Source organism: Gigantopelta aegis, chromosome 6 (assembly GCF_016097555.1).
Source record: "Gigantopelta aegis isolate Gae_Host chromosome 6, Gae_host_genome, whole genome shotgun sequence".
NCBI classification, from domain to species: domain Eukaryota; kingdom Metazoa; phylum Mollusca; class Gastropoda; order Neomphalida; family Peltospiridae; genus Gigantopelta; species Gigantopelta aegis.
The window spans coordinates 96,287,367-96,309,888 of record NC_054704.1 but is presented as its reverse complement, the minus strand read 5'-3'; the positions used below and the strand labels follow the sequence as shown (position 1 = coordinate 96,309,888).

Below are 22,522 nucleotides of genomic sequence, written 5' to 3'. Positions count from 1 at the left end.
GAGTAACTGACCTGCAGTTAAATTGTTGAGTCTTTTCATTCAATTACAATTGATCCACCAATTTGTGGGGATGTTTTTGGCTATACTTAGCTAATGTTTGTTGATTTTTTTTTTTTTAATTCCACTGACCATTGAAATTCCACAGGAAAACCCTTAAAATTAACTTGAATGTTTTAGCAATGTAAAACCCTTTTTTGAGCTTCTACTACAAAAATCAAAACACCAATGATATGTTTATAAAAATAAGTCTTAATAATTATTCTGACAAAGTTACAATGCTTCTTCTAAGAAAAAATAACTTTCATAGAGGCTGTTAATATTATTATTTTTGTTGTTGTTTCAGTGTATTTTAGTGGGCGACAGTGAAGGGCAGGTAACCGTGTACCAGTTGAGCAGTATGCCCAATCCACCAGAAGACCAGGTACGAGAAAAGAGAACTGTTACTCTTAATATGTTTTGCCTCTGTGAAACAATTCCTTAGAGACAGCTGAAGCTTTAAGCAGTTGCAGACATCATTTGGAATGGGGGGGTTTTCTTACTTTTTACACATTGTCTGAACATTCAAGCATTATAAAAGCAGGGATTTTTTTGGTCTCTTTGTTTTTTTTAAATATTTAGCAGTTTTTGTTATAAGTATTGGATCCATGTGATCGGACAATTAACTGTAAGTGTCATGATAAATGTTATAAGTATTGGATCCATGTGATCGGACAATTTACTGTAAGTGTCATGATAAATGTTATAAGTATTGGATCCATGTGATCGGACAATTAAAGGTACATGTAAGTGTCATGATAAATGTTATAAGTATTGGATCCATGTGATCGGACAATTAAAGGTACATGTAAGTGTCATGATAAATGTTATAAGTATTGGATCCATGTGATCAGACAATTAACTGTAAGTGTCATGATAAATGTTATAAGTATTGGATCCTTGTGATCGGACAATTAAAGGTACATGTAAGTGTCATGATAAATGTTATAAGTATTGGATCCATGTGTTCAGACAATTAAAGGTACATGTAAGTGTCATGATAAATGTTATAAGTATTGGATCCATGTGATCGGACAATTAAAGGTACATGTAAGTGTCATGATAAATGTTATAAGTATTGGATCCATGTGTTCGGACAATTAAAAGTATTGGATCCATGTGATCGGACAATTAACTGTAAGTGTCATGATAAATGTTATAAGTATTGGATCCATGTGATCGGACAATTAAAGGTACATGTAAGTGTCATGATAAATGTTATAAGTATTGGATCCATGTGATCGGACAATTAACTGTAAGTGTCGTGATAAATGTTATAAGTATTGGATCCATGTGATCGGACAATTAACTGTAAGTGTCATGATAAATGTTATAAGTATTGGATCCATGTGATCGGACAATTAACTGTAAGTGTCATGATAAATGTTATAAGTATTGGATCCATGTGATCGGACAATTAACTGTAAGTGTCATGATAAATGTTATAAGTATTGGATCCATGTGATCGGACAATTAAAGGTACATGTAAGTGTCATGATAAATGTTATAAGTATTGGATCCATGTGTTCAGACAATTAAAGGTACATGTAAGTGTCATGATAAATGTTATAAGTATTGGATCCATGTGATCGGACAATTAAAGGTACATGTAAGTGTCATGATAAATGTTATAAGTATTGGATCCATGTGATCAGACAATTAACTGTAAGTGTCATGATAAATGTTATAAGTATTGGATCCTTGTGATCGGACAATTAAAGGTACATGTAAGTGTCATGATAAATGTTATAAGTATTGGATCCATGTGTTCAGACAATTAAAGGTACATGTAAGTGTCATGATAAATGTTATAAGTATTGGATCCATGTGATCGGACAATTAAAGGTACATGTAAGTGTCATGATAAATGTTATAAGTATTGGATCCTTGTGATCGGACAATTAAAGGTACATGTAAGTGTCATGATAAATGTTATAAGTATTGGATCCATGTGTTTGGACAATTAAAGGTACATGTAAGTGTCATGATAAATGTTATAAGTATTGGATCCATGTGATCGGACAATTAAAGGTACATGTAAGTGTCATGATAAATGTTATAAGTATTGGATCCATGTGTTCGGACAATTAAAAGTATTGGATCCATGTGATCGGACAATTAAAGGTACATGTAAGTGTCATGATAAATGTTATAAGTATTGGATCCATGTGATCGGACAATTAAAGGTACATGTAAGTGTCATGATAAATGTTATAAGTATTGGATCCATGTGATCGGACAATTAAAGGTACATGTAAGTGTCGTGATAAATGTTATAAGTATTGGATCCATGTGATCGGACAATTAACTGTAAGTGTCATGATAAATGTTATAAGTATTGGATCCATGTGATCGGACAATTAACTGTAAGTGTCATGATAAATGTTATAAGTATTGGATCCATGTGATCGGACAATTAAAGGTACATGTAAGTGTCATGATAAATGTTATAAGTATTGGATCCATGTGATCAGACAATTAACTGTAAGTGTCATGATAAATGTTATAAGTATTGGATCCATGTGATCGGACAATTAAAGGTACATGTAAGTGTCATGATAAATGTTATAAGTATTGGATCCATGTGTTCAGACAATTAAAGGTACATGTAAGTGTCATGATAAATGTTATAAGTATTGGATCCATGTGATCGGACAATTAAAGGTACATGTAAGTGTCATGATAAATGTTATAAGTATTGGATCCATGTGATCGGACAATTAAAGGTACATGTAAGTGTCATGATAAATGTTATAAGTATTGGATCCATGTGTTTGGACAATTAAAGGTACATGTAAGTGTCATGATAAATGTTATAAGTATTGGATCCATGTGATCGGACAATTAAAGGTACATGTAAGTGTCATGATAAATGTTATAAGTATTGGATCCATGTGTTCGGACAATTAAAAGTATTGGATCCATGTGATCGGACAATTAAAGGTACATGTAAGTGTCATGATAAATGTTATAAGTATTGGATCCATGTGATCGGACAATTAAAGGTACATGTAAGTGTCATGATAAATGTTATAAGTATTGGATCCATGTGATCGGACAATTAAAGGTACATGTAAGTGTCGTGATAAATGTTATAAGTATTGGATCCATGTGATCGGACAATTAACTGTAAGTGTCATGATAAATGTTATAAGTATTGGATCCATGTGATCGGACAATTAACTGTAAGTGTCATGATAAATGTTATAAGTATTGGATCCATGTGATCGGACAATTAAAGGTACATGTAAGTGTCATTATAAATGTTATAAGTATTGGATCCATGTGTTCAGACAATTAAAGGTACATGTAAGTGTCATGATAAATGTTATAAGTATTGGATCCATGTGATCGGACAATTAAAGGTACATGTAAGTGTCATGATAAATGTTATAAGTATTGGATCCATGTGATCAGACAATTAACTGTAAGTGTCATGATAAATGTTATAAGTATTGGATCCATGTGTTCAGACAATTAAAGGTACATGTAAGTGTCATGATAAATGTTATAAGTATTGGATCCATGTGTTCAGACAATTAAAGGTACATGTAAGTGTCATGATAAATGTTATAAGTATTGGATCCATGTGATCGGACAATTAAAGGTACATGTAAGTGTCATGATAAATGTTATAAGTATTGGATCCTTGTGATCGGACAATTAAAGGTACATGTAAGTGTCATGATAAATGTTATAAGTATTGGATCCATGTGTTAGGACAATTAAAGGTACATGTAAGTGTCATGATAAATGTTATAAGTATTGGATCCATGTGATCGGACAATTAAAGGTACATGTAAGTGTCATGATAAATGTTATAAGTATTGGATCCATGTGTTCAGACAATTAAAGGTACATGTAAGTGTCATGATAAATGTTATAAGTATTGGATCCATGTGATCGGACAATTAAAGGTACATGTAAGTGTCATGATAAATGTTATAAGTATTGGATTCTTGTGATCGGACAATTAAAGGTACATGTAAGTGTCATGATAAATGTTATAAGTATTGGATCCATGTGTTTGGACAATTAAAGGTACATGTAAGTGTCATGATAAATGTTATAAGTATTGGATCCATGTGATCGGACAATTAAAGGTACATGTAAGTGTCATGATAAATGTTATAAGTATTGGATCCATGTGTTCGGACAATTAAAGGTACATGTAAGTGTCATGATAAATGTTATAAGTATTGGATCCATGTGATCAGACAATTAACTGTAAGTGTCATGATAAATGTTATAAGTATTGGATCCATGTGTTCAGACAATTAAAGGTACATGTAAGTGTCATGATAAATGTTATAAGTATTGGATCCATGTGTTCAGACAATTAAAGGTACATGTAAGTGTCATGATAAATGTTATAAGTATTGGATCCATGTGATCGGACAATTAAAGGTACATGTAAGTGTCATGATAAATGTTATAAGTATTGGATCCATGTGATCGGACAATTAACTGTAAGTGTCGTGATAAATGTTATAAGTATTGGATCCATGTGATCGGACAATTAACTGTAAGTGTCATGATAAATGTTATAAGTATTGGATCCATGTGATCGGACAATTAAAGGTACATGTAAGTGTCATGATAAATGTTATAAGTATTGGATCCATGTGATCGGACAATTAACTGTAAGTGTCGTGATAAATGTTATAAGTATTGGATCCATGTGATCGGACAATTAACTGTAAGTGTCATGATAAATGTTATAAGTATTGGATCCATGTGATCGGACAATTAACTGTAAGTGTCATGATAAATGTTATAAGTATTGGATCCATGTGATCGGACAATTAAAGGTACATGTAAGTGTCATGATAAATGTTATAAGTATTGGATCCATGTGTTCAGACAATTAAAGGTACATGTAAGTGTCATGATAAATGTTATAAGTATTGGATCCATGTGATCGGACAATTAAAGGTACATGTAAGTGTCATGATAAATGTTATAAGTATTGGATCCATGTGATCAGACAATTAACTGTAAGTGTCATGATAAATGTTATAAGTATTGGATCCTTGTGATCGGACAATTAAAGGTACATGTAAGTGTCATGATAAATGTTATAAGTATTGGATCCATGTGTTCAGACAATTAAAGGTACATGTAAGTGTCATGATAAATGTTATAAGTATTGGATCCATGTGATCGGACAATTAAAGGTACATGTAAGTGTCATGATAAATGTTATAAGTATTGGATTCTTGTGATCGGACAATTAAAGGTACATGTAAGTGTCATGATAAATGTTATAAGTATTGGATCCATGTGTTTGGACAATTAAAGGTACATGTAAGTGTCATGATAAATGTTATAAGTATTGGATCCATGTGATCGGACAATTAAAGGTACATGTAAGTGTCATGATAAATGTTATAAGTATTGGATCCATGTGTTCGGACAATTAAAAGTATTGGATCCATGTGATCGGACAATTAAAGGTACATGTAAGTGTCATGATAAATGTTATAAGTATTGGATCCATGTGATCGGACAATTAAAGGTACATGTAAGTGTCATGATAAATGTTATAAGTATTGGATCCATGTGATCGGACAATTAAAGGTACATGTAAGTGTCGTGATAAATGTTATAAGTATTGGATCCATGTGATCGGACAATTAACTGTAAGTGTCGTGATAAATGTTATAAGTATTGGATCCATGTGATCGGACAATTAACTGTAAGTGTCGTGATAAATGTTATAAGTATTGGATCCATGTGATCGGACAATTAACTGTAAGTGTCGTGATAAATGTTATAAGTATTGGATCCATGTGATCGGACAATTAACTGTAAGTGTCATGATAAATGTTATAAGTATTGGATCCATGTGATCGGACAATTAACTGTAAGTGTCATGATAAATGTTATAAGTATTGGATCCATGTGATCGGACAATTAAAGGTACATGTAAGTGTCATGATAAATGTTATAAGTATTGGATCCATGTGTTCAGACAATTAAAGGTACATGTAAGTGTCATGATAAATGTTATAAGTATTGGATCCATGTGATCGGACAATTAAAGGTACATGTAAGTGTCATGATAAATGTTATAAGTATTGGATCCTTGTGATCGGACAATTAAAGGTACATGTAAGTGTCATGATAAATGTTATAAGTATTGGATCCATGTGTTCGGACAATTAAAAGTATTGGATCCATGTGATCGGACAATTAAAGGTACATGTAAGTGTCATGATAAATGTTATAAGTATTGGATCCATGTGATCGGACAATTAAAGGTACATGTAAGTGTCATGATAAATGTTATAAGTATTGGATCCATGTGATCGGACAATTAAAGGTACATGTAAGTGTCGTGATAAATGTTATAAGTATTGGATCCATGTGATCGGACAATTAAAGGTACATGTAAGTGTCGTGATAAATGTTATAAGTATTGGATCCATGTGATCGGACAATTAAAGGTACATGTAAGTGTCGTGATAAATGTTATAAGTATTGGATCCATGTGATCGGACAATTAACTGTAAGTGTCGTGATAAATGTTATAAGTATTGGATCCATGTGATCAGACAATTAACTGTAAGTGTCATGATAAATGTTATAAGTATTGGATCCTTGTGATCGGACAATTAAAGGTACATGTAAGTGTCATGATAAATGTTATAAGTATTGGATCCATGTGTTTGGACAATTAAAGGTACATGTAAGTGTCATGATAAATGTTATAAGTATTGGATCCATGTGATCGGACAATTAAAGGTACATGTAAGTGTCATGATAAATGTTATAAGTATTGGATCCATGTGTTCGGACAATTAAAAGTATTGGATCCATGTGATCGGACAATTAAAGGTACATGTAAGTGTCATGATAAATGTTATAAGTATTGGATCCATGTGATCGGACAATTAAAGGTACATGTAAGTGTCATGATAAATGTTATAAGTATTGGATCCATGTGATCGGACAATTAAAGGTACATGTAAGTGTCATGATAAATGTTATAAGTATTGGATCCATGTGATCGGACAATTAACTGTAAGTGTCGTGATAAATGTTATAAGTATTGGATCCATGTGATCGGACAATTAACTGTAAGTGTCATGATAAATGTTATAAGTATTGGATCCATGTGATCGGACAATTAACTGTAAGTGTCATGATAAATGTTATAAGTATTGGATCCATGTGATCGGACAATTAACTGTAAGTGTCATGATAAATGTTATAAGTATTGGATCCATGTGATCGGACAATTAAAGGTACATGTAAGTGTCATGATAAATGTTATAAGTATTGGATCCATGTGATCGGACAATTAACTGTAAGTGTCGTGATAAATGTTATAAGTATTGGATCCATGTGATCGGACAATTAACTGTAAGTGTCATGATAAATGTTATAAGTATTGGATCCATGTGATCGGACAATTAACTGTAAGTGTCATGATAAATGTTATAAGTATTGGATCCATGTGATCGGACAATTAAAGGTACATGTAAGTGTCATGATAAATGTTATAAGTATTGGATCCATGTGTTCAGACAATTAAAGGTACATGTAAGTGTCATGATAAATGTTATAAGTATTGGATCCATGTGATCGGACAATTAAAGGTACATGTAAGTGTCATGATAAATGTTATAAGTATTGGATCCATGTGATCGGACAATTAAAGGTACATGTAAGTGTCATGATAAATGTTATAAGTATTGGATCCATGTGATCGGACAATTAAAGGTACATATAAGTGTCATGATAAATGTTATAAGTATTGGATCCTTGTGATCGGACAATTAAAGATAAGTTCTTCTTGTGCTATTTTTAGTCGTGTACTGGTCCGACCGGAAGGTACTATAGGTTTGGTCTCCATCTGTCCCACATAGTTTTTTGGACTTTTTTCACAATGCTTCACGGTATTGAGCTGAAACATTGTGTACAACGTTCGTGGGGTTTGACCCAATTTTGACAGAGCTATGGCCAGATGAAGTTTGCCTTTGATGGGAATGTATTCACAGCATCCATTTTTGAAAGTGTTATGGCGTTTGAACTTAGATTTGTGGGGCTCAGTAGGGGACATGTATTGCTTTAGCAGTTCTCTCTCTCACACAGCCTTCCACCCCATCATTTAAAAAAACTACTAAAAAAAAAAAACCCACTGAAAAGCAAAAAAAAAGTGAATGTTTGGTTACCGTATACCGTTGTTTTGGTAGACTTTGTGGAAATACCTATCCCTTATTTTGCACCTTGTTATCTGGTACTGAAAAGTTGGTATGATGTACAAGCTGCATTATCTTTTGTGCACTGTTAGTTACAACATAGTTCAGTTAAAACAGAGTGTCAGTCTGACATTCACTAGTATTCGTTTTGCTAAACCGATTAAAGTTTTAAAATTATTATTTTAATACAAATTTTAAGATATCTGAAAAATAATAAAGATATTTTTTTAAGTGATCCCCTACTGTGGGATAACATTTTCCAGTTCTTTTTATTTCCATCTTCATCGAGTGAATCAATAGCATTGACAGTATCAGCTGATAAAAAGTAGTTTCGTTTTTGTAAAGGCGGTGTATATATTATTTGGCACCAAAGATAAATGATTTTAATAATGAACACTACTACTTCCGTTGTTTTTATTTGTGGTGATTCCCCCCCTCCCTCCAAAAAAAATAAATAATAATAATAATAATTAAACGTTTCTAATATATTATAAAGAATTGCTGAATAAACAAATGACAGTAAGTAAAAATCATTAGTTACGACCCAATTAAATCTGCAATTGAGGATACAATATCAGACAAGTTAGTGGACACAAAAGATAGAATGACTGTTCTGATCACGTGACTTCTTTGGTGCCAAATAGGTTTTTTTGTTAGTCGGAGATAGCCGAAACGATAAAAACTAAATGTTTTTCTTGCTAAAATAAAATATAACTTTTATTGTGTGTATCAAATATATAAATAGATACTGGTATGGGGCACAGTGTAATAAAAAGTGTGCATTTTTAAATAGCAGAGCTGGATGCTGTAAATGATAACAGGATGCCGAAAAATAAAGAGGGGCCTAGAAAAACAAATGAGCCTGCCAAATGTGAAAAGGGGCGGTATAACATGAAAGCGAGGAGGCAAAATGCAGTGAGAACGTATATTAGACAACAATACGGGGTACGCGCACGACTAGTTCGTTCAAGTGGTACTAACTAAACACCCATTAACTCCAACCAGGACCCAAACGACCATGTTAAATACTGGCAGATAATGTTCATACACGTTTATATATTTTGCCATCAGTGAGGAGCTTTACTAATGTCAGTAATTTTTATCCAGCGGCACAAAAGTGCTATCGGTGACGCTCCCAACCGACAGCAGATTATATGTCACCGACTGGAAATTGCCCCAGTTCTTCAAAGGTTTTCAACAGCACTGTTGCTGCCAGTAGTATAGTATTGCTGACCATCACTTGTGGTACAATGTCAGCATAATTAAGTCTTAATCTCACACCAGACAACTCATTAACATGCATTTGATATGCTGTATCCACCAATGGCATAGCCAGTATTTTATATTGGAGGGTGGGTGGGCAACCCATATTGGGAGGTGGGGGGTAACAGTTTAAAACAAAAAAGGGTTTGATTGAGGGTGGACTGGCCCCCGTGCCCCTACTATGCCAATGGTATCCACCACTCATAAATTTCTAGCCACACCTCTTCTTCTTTCTCCTTCACTTTAACGGTCTCAGGGTGTGGGGTTGTGTTTTGTTTCTCTTTATTTTTAAATTTGATTTTGAGAGTTAATACATTATATCTTTCTTTTTATTTCTATTGTACATTAGGTGGCCGCTTTAAATCGTGTGATCAAGTCAACACTGGCCAGTCAGCTGGAGACAACTACAGAAGCAACAGAACAGTAGCTTTAGCAGCGTAAACATGTACAGGAGTTTATACACACACCGTGGTCCTGAATTTTCACACACTGCATGTAGTCAAGACTCCATTGAATTCTCCGGTGGAACAGACCACCACCATTATTTAGTGTGAGATCACTTTGGAAGCTGCTATCAACCACATGTAAATTAGACTTGGTTGCTTATTGATGCATGGTCATACACCTTGTGACCTTTGTGTTCATGGACTCGGTATCAAACCTCGGACTCGGTAAGACCTGGATTTTGAGTTAAGTACATTCCGTCCAAATGAAAACTACATTTAAAATGTCTTAGCTGTGATGTGCTGAGTTTCTGTCAGCCTTTTTGTTGACATACGTTTATGTTTATTGTTGTGTATTATTAACTGTGTTATTTATTTTGTCTCTTTTCCAACATTTATAGGAAGTATCTGAAGGTGATTATATTCATTGGGCAAGCTATCATTTGACTGTGCAGTTGAAATTGTATTATATGTTGAACACAACATGTTTTAGGACAAATGTTTTGGACAAATCAAGAACTGGGACAATAAAAATTTATTTTTTGAAAATGTTTTGGACATGATTTTGTTCCAGTGGAAAGGAAATGATTATTTGAAGAGTTCATTTCCAAAATGTGATATATTCATGTACATGATTTTTAGAAAAAAGTAATTTTGCTGCAACATGATTTAGTTTGTCAACAACGTTTAGCAAGTTGGTAAATGTGCTGGAATAAAAGAAAATGTGTGACTTAAAAAATAGAATCCGACACTGCATTTAATTGAGGCATCATTTGTCAGTATAAGTTACAGGAGATTTTCAATACAAAATAAAATGTGTGACTGTCTTGTTAAATGGTGCTTGGGGTCCATATGCGAAAATCTGAAAATTGTCAGAAACATGTCTGAGCACATTGGGCATTGACATTGTACAATGTCGTCGCCTCATGCACTGAACGTGACCGATGTGGTGCTGGTAGCATCTTGGTGTGGACAGGAATTCATGACATTGGACAAAACATCCTCATTTTCATCATTCATGGGAATCTGAATGTTGAATTAGTTGAGTTGTACTGAGATGCATAACAACACTGTTAACTCCAAAATTTGGAAAGTGGCATATATCACATTTTAGAAAGGAACTCTTCATTTGTTGAATGATACTTTTTAGTACATTTTGAACTATAGCTATTTGGTGTCTGACATATAGTTATTCTGACACTTGGTTGAGAGATATAGGAAACCCATTACTGCTACTCCTACCAAAAAAACCAGTAGTATCTTTTATGATATTTTTCTCATAGACTGGACAGTACATACCAAGATCTTTGATGTTCTCATTTATGATGCAAACCCCAAATACATGAAGGATGATCCATTTTCGGACCCATCACACCCCAAGGACTGACTCTTCCCCTGAGCTACATCACACCCCAAGGACCGACTCTTCCCCTGAGCTACATCACACCCTTGTTCCATGGACAAGATAGCATTTCACCTCACTGTGCTGTATAGTTAGTTGGTTTTCTTTGATGACACTACATTGATTTTTTTTATAATCAGCTTTGATTATAATCAGAGGAAATCTGTTACATTTTTCCATTAGCAGCTAGGCATATTTTTATATGCACTTTCCCATAAATAGGGCAGCATATACCACAACCTTTGATATACTAGTCATGGAACAATGGTTGGGATGGGAAAACCTAATAAGAGAATGAGTCCACTGATGAGGTTTGATCCTTGACCCAAGCATCTCAGGTGAGCACTCGACCAATTGAGCTAAATCTCCCGGTGTTGTACAGTTACGGACCGTGAACTTTGTGTATTACTGTCGAATGGTATATATATATAGAATATAGGAGTGGTCGTTTGATCCTTGACCCAAGCATCTCAGGTGAGCACTCGACCAACTGAGCTAAATCTCTCCCTGTGTTGTACAGTTACTAACCGTGAACTTTGTGTATTACTGTCGAATGGTATATATACTCTTCAAAAGAAACGCAAAACCACATTGTGGTAACATTTGGAGAATTGATTTAATTATTGAATGGTGAGTCCGATAATTACCAAATGTTGCAGGATTGTTCACAATTCACTCTAGTCCATTGTGAGTAAGTGATAGGACACACCACCAAGGTCAAGGTCATCTGGAGTCAATACCGGGTGTGGCCTCCGCGTGTGTTGACAACTGCCTGGCACCGCCTGCCCATTGAAGCAACCAGAGTACGGATGACGTCCCGGGGGATGGTGGCCCACTCGGCCTGCAAGGCTGCTGCCAGCTCGGGCAGGGTCTGGGGCTGTGGTTGTCGCTGTCGGAGGCGTCGGTCCAACTCGTCCCATAGATGCTCAATTGGGTTCAAATCCGGAGATATCGATGGCCAAGGAAGGACATTAATGTTGTTGTTCTGTAGGAAAGCCGTTGTGAGACGTGCTGTGTGAGGCCTGGCGTTGTCATGTTGGAACACTGCGTTGGCGTTGGCCATAACTGGAACGATGTGTGGCCGGAGGATCTGGTCAATGTAGCCCTGTGCATTCAGGTTGCCCTGCACGTGGACCAGGTCAGTTCTGCCAGTGTGTGAGATGGCTGCCCACACCATGACACTACCCCCGCCGAATCTGTCCACTTCCTGCACGCAGTTTGCCGCATAACGTTCACCACGACGCCTATACACGCGACATCTTCCATCATGACGTCGGAGCAGAAATCGGGACTCGTCACTGAACCACACCTGTCTCCATCGCAGTTGAGGCCATTGTCGACGAATCTGGCACCACTGCAGTCGGAGTCGACGGTGTTGTGGTGTTAAGATGACACCTCGAACTGGACGTCTGGCACGAATTCCTACCTCACGTAGGCGGTTCCGTACGGTCTGGTCGGATATCCTGCGCAAACCTGGTATTGCTGCGGCTGTGGAGGTGGCAGTAGTCAATCGTTCCCGAAGGTGGCGTACCCGGATGTAGCGGTCCTGCACGGGGGTAGTGACCCGTGGTCGACCGGATCTAGGGAGGTCACGTGTTGATCCATGTTGCTGGTAACGGTGCCACAGTCTGGAGATGGTGCTTGGGGACACATGGAATGCCCTGGCAACGGCCGTTCTGGATTCGCCTGCGTCTAGTCGGCCGATGGCATTGTTTCTCTGCGGTTCACTGAGACGTGGCATGTCCTGGATTGTCAACTGTCGGCCAGATACAGAGGCCAGGCAAGCGAACACCCTGCACTTTTATACTGTCGGTGTTCATGTTGCACGTGCAGACAACGCACGTGCAGTGGTGACATGGTTTGCACGTGGCTGCGTTTTTGCGAATATTCACATTTTGAAACTTTATTTTACAGTAGCTGCGTTTTATCGAATGTAACCGTGGGAATGTGTTTGGAACATGCAATGACCTTATATTCACAAAGCATGAACCGGTAGGAAACATAAAATCGGAGTTATAACCCATTTGCACCCTTTTGCGTTTCTTTTTTTGAAGAGTATATATAGAATATAGGAGTGGTCGTTAGATTCCATTTATGTTATGATGGACTACCGGTACTTCAAAAGTAATGAGCAAACTGCTGAAAGCAAGTTGGATATATATTTTTAAATAATTGTAAGATAAATGGTATCTAATGCACTCTCTTTCTTACATATCCTAAAAAAAAAGGTTTAGAAGAGATTTAAATGTCTTTAAGAAAAAGAAAAAAAAACAAAACAACCCAAAACACACTACTATGGCAGTCGTGCTTCCACAGTTAACTTGTACGTCACAGAGCAGTCAGGTTTATTAATATTAATTTCATTGACCGATGTGGCAATTCTAAATTTTGATCACAGTGTGATGCAACAATCTCACATAGTTCTTTCCAAGAAAGCTTGGTCAAAGGTGTGATGGATCATAATGTAATTTTTTCGGTTAGTCCCACTGAGTTATTTTCTAGTATGTCAGTTGAGGCTATGGTACGAGGGATTAACAAAAAGTTATCCGCTTAACTAGGATGGATTTAGCTACCTGTTATTTTTCAAGGTAGTAGGCCAGAAATTCTGGATCTATCTGATGAAGGAGGATTCTTCCTAAAGGTCAAAAACTCCTCAATAGCGGAAATGACATCATTTTATTAGTTGCTTAATGCCCCCAGCTAACTCCTTTTGGGGGATAAAAAATAGATGGAAGTCCGTCAGTGTTAGATCTGTGGAATACAGTGATTGATTGATAAAGTGGAAGTTACAGGCATGTAGAGGATCCATGGCGACCACTGACGAGAGTAGGTATATTGTCAAGGAACAGCACAACGTTCGTCTGGGACAACATTCGTTAGGATGTTCCGAATTCTGTGTTACGAGAGGCGTTCATCACTGGCTATGCACTTGATGGTTAACTGTAGGTCTTACATAATAATGTTATGCATAGAATCCCTTCAAACATTTTGATCATGCATTTTATGTACTGGGGCTGTTAACCTATGTAATACAATGTCGTGAAACACACTTCTTTCAATCATCCAGCCAGGATTTCTGCTTTGTAAATTAGAGAAGTTCATTTAAGAAGCACAATTTCAAAATTACTTGCACTCACATCACAGCCGAGCGAGCCCCCTTCTAGGAAGTGAGCCTGAATAGTAAATTCAAGAAATGAGGTCATTCTAGAGTACAAACTTCAAAATAACTTAAATTATATTTTCTCTTTAAACTCTTAAATCCACATTATATATATATATATTTAATCACTCTTGCAGTGTAGATCTAATGAACCATGAAACATGTCAAAACCTGTTTAAATCTCTGTTCACACAGAAATCCAAGATGGTGACCAGTACGAACGGTGCCTTTGGGGTAATGTAACCTTTTGCAACTGCCTAGTGCCATCTTTGTTTTGACCTACAGTGCATGCTTCGCGGCTTTGTCAAGTATTTGCCTTGGGGTTTTCTAGACACATTACTTAGGGCTACAATTATCATGAATTCTTAATATATACAAATAGATGACTCAGTAGTCGCATCTGTAGCACGGTCAGGGTTATTGGTTCTTGATCATCGAAATTTTTGAACACGTCAAACGCGTACAAGGAAAGCTGCGTGATTTGTAAAAATGGCCAACTATAGTCTTCCAAAGAACACTAAACATGCAAGCGCAGCTTTTCTACAGAAACACACAATTCATCAAACTATTACATTTTCATCTCTAAAAAGAAAACAATTCATTATATTTATTCGTTAAATACAGGATTTCTGGGGCACATTAAAGTTTGGAGTATTGGCGTGGCTAAGATTTGATATTGGTGGCACCCACATTTGGGAGGGGGCGCGGTACCCTGTCTATTCGGTCGTCGTGTTATGGAACGACAGTCGAACATAAAAGGTGGTGGTGAAAAATAGAGGTATTAGGGAGCTACGCAAGTGGTTTAGAGAAGGGCGCGCATCCTTTGCTTCTGGAGGGGGGTGGGGCGGGGCGGGGCGTAGCCCAGTCGTAAAGCGTCCGCTTGATGCGCCGTCGGTGGACCCATTGGGCTATTTCTGGTTCCAATCAGTGTTCCACAACTGGTGTAACAAATGCCGTGGTATGTACTATCCTGTCTGTGGGATGGTCAGGCCCGTAGCCAATGGGGATCGGGGGGGGGGGGGGGGACTCGGTCGACCCCCTACCGGTGACTTTTTTTTTCAATATGCCCCCGGAACCCCTAAGCAACTCGGCCTGAACGACACACCCCACTCCCCCCTCCTCAAAATCCTGGCTACGGGCCTGATGGTGCATATAAAAGATCCCTTGCTGCTAGTGGAAAAGATTAGCCCATGACGTGACGACAGCGGGTTTCCTTTCTCAATATCTGTGTGGTCCTTAACCATATGTCCGACGCCATACAACCGTAAATAAAATGTGTTGAGTGCGTCGTTAAATAAAACATTTCCTTCCTTCCTTCCTTCTATAGATCCATGCCTGAAATGAAATGTCCATTATCTAGTGGAGCCAACCAGTACGTGTGTGTGTCTATGTGTGTTTCTATTTTGATTCCTGCGAATCTCTATCTAAACATAGATACACATGTTTGCGTTACCTTGAGAGAAAAAACCCAGAAACATTTTGTACTGTTGTTTAGAACATCAATATAATTGATTATACACAGTCGATTTCTCAACATGGTCACTAAAACGTACGGCCGGATATTTGGTTGACAGATTCACAGATAACGGGATTGCCAATTTTCTTTATTGTTTTCCCATTGATTCCCATGGGCGTACATAGGATTTTGAAAAGGGGGGTTCCAAAATAGATTGCAGAGATATTGGGCATATATTTCTATGTTGAGTTTTGAAAAGGGGGGTTCCAAAATAGATTGCAGAGATATTGGGCATATATTTCTGTGTTGAGTAAATATAATAATGTCAGATATATTAAATTATTAAAAAAAGCGATTTCAGGGGGGGTTCGGTCGAACCCATCGAACACCCACCCCCCCCCCCCCCCCCCCATGTACGCCCATGATTCCATCGGGTTGAGTACTCACCTCAGGTGCTGTCGATGAATCGGGGAATCGAGCCCATGTATGCACTCGGTGGATCCATTCAGTTGTTTCCTGTTCCAACAACAGTGTCACGAATGGTACATTAATTATCATGGTAGGCTATAATTATGTATGTTCGTCTATTTTATGCTCCGTCCCAACCGGTGCTCTACAACTGGTATATCAAAGGTCGATATATTTTTCAGTTCTGTCTGTGACAAAGTACATATATAATATTTCTTGCTATTAATGAAAAAAAAATGTAATGGGTAAAAAAAATAATAACCTCGGAGAAAGGGTCCACCAAGGGGATTCAATCCTTCGACCCAAGCACTCTACCGACTGAATTAGATTCCACTACTAACTGACGAAGTCGGGTGTACAATTACAATACATAAGGGAAAGAAAAGTGTGCCCAGGACCCTAATCTAAATATATTTGTCTCTGTACGGTATATGCGTTGTTACACGTTTATGTTTATTTTATATTGTATACTCCCAATCCAAAGCAGGTTATTAAACCCACATCCATTCAAGGTCCAGACATTGTACGTGGTGCTCCATAGAATATACCTGTACAATAACTTAATAGAATAGGACTGAATTGATCGAACTGAAGGTTACACACCACCATTAATTACTCCATGCAGTTCAGTACAATTTCTATGTCAGAATATATTATGTGAAAAATACAACACAGTCGAGAGGGTCACGTGACTACTAATTTTAGGAAGTGCTCTCGACTGACAAGTACCGTGTAAAAAATCAACTTAGGCCTTTATGCCTGACCACCGCCTCGTGTTGCTGTTATACAAGTGGTACCATACAGTTATCAGTTAGTACTAAATATATCAAGTATACTTCAAACCAATGGGCTATTTAAATACTACCTACGTATAATCGTCAAAGAAAGATTTTAAAAAATACATCAAAATTTGTTTGAAGTATTTTTTTATGAGGAACTATTTCCTAAACCGCACTATATTAAGTGCTACAGCAAGTAACGACACAACAGATAGTGGTGTGTTGCCTGAATTGTGATGCTTGGCAATTAATAGCCGCTGATTGCAACAACGTTCAGAGGTTTTGTTGAAAAGAATCGGTCTCGGTGGTGTCGTGGTTGAGCCATCGGGCATAAGGCTGGTAGGTACAAGGTTCGCATCCCGGTACCGGCTTCCACCCAGAGCGAGCTTTAACGACTCAATGGATAGGTGTAAGACCACTACACCCTCTTCTCTCTACCTAACAACTAACACACTGTCATGGACAGACTTCCCAGATAGCTGAGGTGTGTGCCCAGGACAGCGTGTTTGAACCTTAATTGGATATTAGCACGAAAATAAGTTGAAATGAAAATGAAAACAACTATCCAGGCGGCCTGAGTCAATTAAAAAAGAAGAAAAAGAGAGAGAAAAAAAAACAAGTGCACGTTATATACTCTTCAAAAAAAGAAACGCAAAAGGGTACAAATGGGTTATAACTCCGATTTTATGTTTCCTACCGGTTCATGCTTTGTGAATATAAGGTCATTGCATGTCCCAAACACATTCCCACGGTTACATTCGATAAAACGCAGCTACTGTACAATAAAGTTCCAAAATGTGAATATTCGCAAAAACGCAGCCACGTGCAAACCATGTCACCACTGCACGTGCGTTGTCTGCATGTGCAACATGAACACCGACAGTATAAAAGTGCAGGGTGTTCGCTTGCCTGGCCTCTGTATCTGGCCGACAGTTGACAATCCAGGACATGCCACGTCTCAGTGAACCGCAGAGAAACAATGCCATCGGCCGACTAGACGCAGGCGAATCCAGAACGGCCGTTGCCAGGGCATTCCATGTGTCCCCAAGCACCATCTCCAGACTGTGGGACCGTTACCAGCAACATGGATCAACACGTGACCTCCCTAGATCCGGTCGACCACGGGTCACTACCCCCGGGCAGGACCGCTACATCCGGGTACGCCACCTTCGGGAACGATTGACTACTGCCACCTCCACAGCCGCAGCAATACCAGGTTTGCGCAGGATATCCGACCAGACCGTACGGAACCGCCTACGTGAGGTAGGAATTCGTGCCAGACGTCCAGTTCGAGGTATCATCTTAACACCACAACACCGTCGACTCCGACTGCAGTGGTGCCAGATTCATCGACAATGGCCTCAACTGCGATGGAGACAGGTGTGGTTCAGTGACGAGTCCCGATTTCTGCTCCGACGTCATGATGGAAGATGTCGCGTGTATAGGCGTCGTGGTGAACGTTATGCGGCAAACTGCGTGCAGGAAGTGGACAGATTTGGCGGGGGTAGTGTCATGGTGTGGGCAGCCATCTCACACACTGGCAGAACTGACCTGGTCCACGTGCAGGGCAACCTGAATGCACAGGGCTACATTGACCAGATCCTCCGGCCACACATCGTTCCAGTTATGGCCAACGCCAACGCAGTGTTCCAACATGACAACGCCAGGCCTCACACAGCACGTCTCGCAACGGCTTTCCTACAGAACAACAACATTAATGTCCTTCCTTGGCCATCGATATCACCGGATTTGAACCCAATTGAGCATCTATGGGACGAGTTGGACCGACGCCTCCGACAGCGACAACATCAGCCCCAGACCCTGCCCGAGCTGGCAGCAGCCTTGCAGGCCGAGTGGGCCACCATCCCCCGGGACGTCATCCGTACTCAGGTTGCTTCAATGGGCAGGCGGTGCCAGGCAGTTGTCAACACACGCGGAGGCCACACCCGGTATTGACTCCAGATGACCTTGACCTTGGTGGTGTGTCCTATCACTTACTTACAATGGACTAGAGTGAATTGTGAACAATCCTGCAACATTTGGTAATTATGGGACTCACCATTCAATAATTAAATCAATTCTCCAAATGTTACGACAATGTGGTTTTGCGTTTCTTCTTTTGAAGAGTATATATATTATGAAACGGGAACCCGTCTAGTTTATGAAAAGTAATTATTCTAACGTCAACTTTCGTGCCTTTGGATGATGCTTGAGATCTAACAAACAAACAAACAATCAAAACACAGACACAATTATTATTATTATTATTATTATTATTATTATTATTATTTTGCTTTTCTCTGTTTGAACAAATGGAAATAAAAATAAAAACAAGTGCACAAGACTGAGCAAAGCAAACTAAAAAAAGAAAGCAACCCATAACATATCTAGTGGAGAAAGTGTCTTGGGATATTTAGTGAAAGCCGTGACCTGACTAAAAATCGATGTAAATTTGATCAGCCCTCTACTTCGTACGACAACAAAGCACTTCACCACAATGCAACGAGTACTATAAATTAATAAATGTTAAAAGCGAGGACAAATTTAATTATTAATGCTGTTTTCAATTCCTTTTTAAAAACGTTTGTCTAGATAGTATGTTACAAGTATCAACACAGCGGTTGTCAGTTACATCATCGGTATTATTATCATTGCCCTTACCCACGCCATATATCATCATTGTCCATACCTACCCCAGATATTATCATTGTCCATACCCACCCCAGATATTATCATTATCCATACCAACCCCACATATTATCATTGTCCATACCTACCCCAGGTATTATTATCATTGCCCATACACACCCCAGATATTATCATTGTCCATACACATCCCAGATATTATCATTGTCCATACACACCCCAGATATTATCATTGTCCATACCCACCCCACATATTATCATTGTCCATACCTACCCCAGGTATTATTATCATTGCCCATACACACCCCAGATATTATCATTGTCCATACACACCCCACATATTATCATTGTCCATACCTACCCCAGGTATTATTATCATTGCCCATACACCCCCCAGATATTATCATTGTCCATACACACCCCAGATATTATCATTGTCCATATACACCCCAGATATTAGTATCATTGTCCATACCCACCCCAGGTATTATTATCATGGCCCATACACCCCCCAGATATTATCATTGTCCATACCCACCCCCAGATATTATCATTGTCCATACCCACCCCAGATATTATCATTGTCCATACCCACCCCAGATATTATCATTGTCCATACCCACCCCAGATATTATCATTGCCCATACACACCCAATATATTATTATCATTGCCCATACCCACCCCAGGTATTATTATCATTGTCCATACACACCCCAGATATTACTATCATTGCCCATACCCACCCCAGGTATTATTATCATTGTCCATACACCTGTCAGGTATTATTATTGCCTATACCCACCCCAGGTATTATCACTGCCTATACTCACCCCAGGTATTATCATTGCCTATACCCACCCCAGGTATTATCATTGCCTATACCCACCCCAGATATTATCATTGCCTATACCCACCCCAGATATTATCATTGTCTATACCCACACCAGATATTATTATCATTGCCCACTCCCACCCCAGATATTACTAGCATTGCCCACACACACACCCGAGAAAAAACACCATCCACGGTCCTATGGTCTGCACTGTTGCTAAAGAGCCAAACACCAAAGCGGCACCAACGAGAAACATTGTACTCCTCTAGCATTATTTGCGATGTTGAGCTAAACATATTTGGAGAATAAAACTTTGTCATGATGAAGATTTCAGTTACGGTTCAAGCACGCTGTCACAGACATCAATATAATAAGAAACCGACACAGCTATTTTTAATCATAATTAGTACTTTTGATTAGTAAAGCAATATATCGTTTATATATGATACATATCACGCCTCTAACATACCAGGGGTCGGAAGCGGGCGAGGGTAAATTGTTGCATTCCATGGTCGAATTATACTTGGAATCTATCTCCTAATAGATGGCAGGAAAGGGCACCTCGGCACATGTTTAAACTACGGCTATTTGGTGTCTAACGTGGTTATCCAGCACATTTTTAAACTACGGCTATTTGGTGTCTAACGTGGATATCCAGCACATTCTTAAACTACGGCTATTTGGTGTCTAACGTGGATATCCAGCACATTCTTAAGCTACGGCTATTTGGTGTCTAACGTGGATATCCAGCACATTTTAAAACTACGGCTATTTGGTGTCTAACGTGGATATCCAGCACATTTTCAAACTACGGCTATTTAGTGTCTAACGTGGATATCCAGCACATTTTTAAACTACGGGTATGTGGTGTTTAACGTGGATATCCAGCACATTTTTAAACTACGGCTATTTAGTGTCTAACGTGGATATCCAGCACATTTGTAAACTACGGCTATGTGGTGTCTAACGTGGATATCCAGCACATTTTTAAACTACGGCTATTTAGTGTCTAATGTGGATATCCAGCACATTTTTAAACTACGGCTATGTGGTATCTAACGTGGATATCCAGCACATTTTTAAACTACGGCTATTTAGTGTCTAATGTGGATATCCAGCACATTTTTAAACTACGGCTATGCGGTGTCTAACATGGTTATCCAACACAATTTTAAACTACGGCTAAAACTAAATTAATATTCGCATTTCTTTTCATATTCAGTATAACTGAGGACCGTTTAACACGCAAGTAGACCCTTCATCTTCTGCTTTACAAAGCTTTAATCCCAGCGTTTCGCCATTTATTATGTATGAAGCATTAGCTTTGGATAATTATTCAGCAACCAAAACCCTCATCATTTCCAAACGCAACTTCCATTAACCGAGATTGTCGAGGCGACAAAGCATTAACGGCTATACATTTCTACATGCAAGATTGTTTTGTTTTTTTTCTGGCTTCAGAGTTAATGCTTGCTAGATAAAACTGACATGTATTTGGCATTAACGTGTGATTTGCTTATTTTAGACAGGACAAAACAAAGACATCAAAGCAAAACTAGCAAATACACGTCTATACCTAAACCAGACAAACGTACATACAGAGTGACAGATTACCAGGTAGAGAGAGAGAGAGAGAGAGAGAGAGAGAGAGAGAGAGAAGAGAGAGAGAGAGAGAGAGAGAGAGAGAGAGTCAGTCTCAGACAATGCAAACACTGACTGTATCAGTAAAACATGTTTAGGTATTTACTTTAACCTGTAGCTATCCACTGAGCTTGTTTACTGGTTACTATAGATTTGAAGATCACTACAATACTTTACTTCACGTACG

At 38.2% G+C, this 22,522-nt stretch overlaps 1 protein-coding gene across 3 annotated transcripts in view; it reads left to right on the top strand.

Annotated features, from left to right (window-relative positions):
- LOC121374096 (dynein intermediate chain 4, axonemal-like) overlaps positions 1-10,498 on the top strand; it is a 66,818-nt gene extending 56,320 nt beyond the window's left edge. For all 3 annotated transcript variants that reach the window (XM_041501018.1, XM_041501017.1, XM_041501016.1), the window contains 2 exons: positions 344-421; positions 9,856-10,498. In XM_041501018.1, coding sequence (XP_041356952.1) covers positions 344-421; positions 9,856-9,933 — 156 coding nt within the window. In that variant the 3' untranslated portion in view covers positions 9,934-10,498. The remainder of the gene's footprint in view (positions 1-343; positions 422-9,855) is intronic.
- Positions 10,499-22,522: the final 12,024 nt, after the last annotated feature.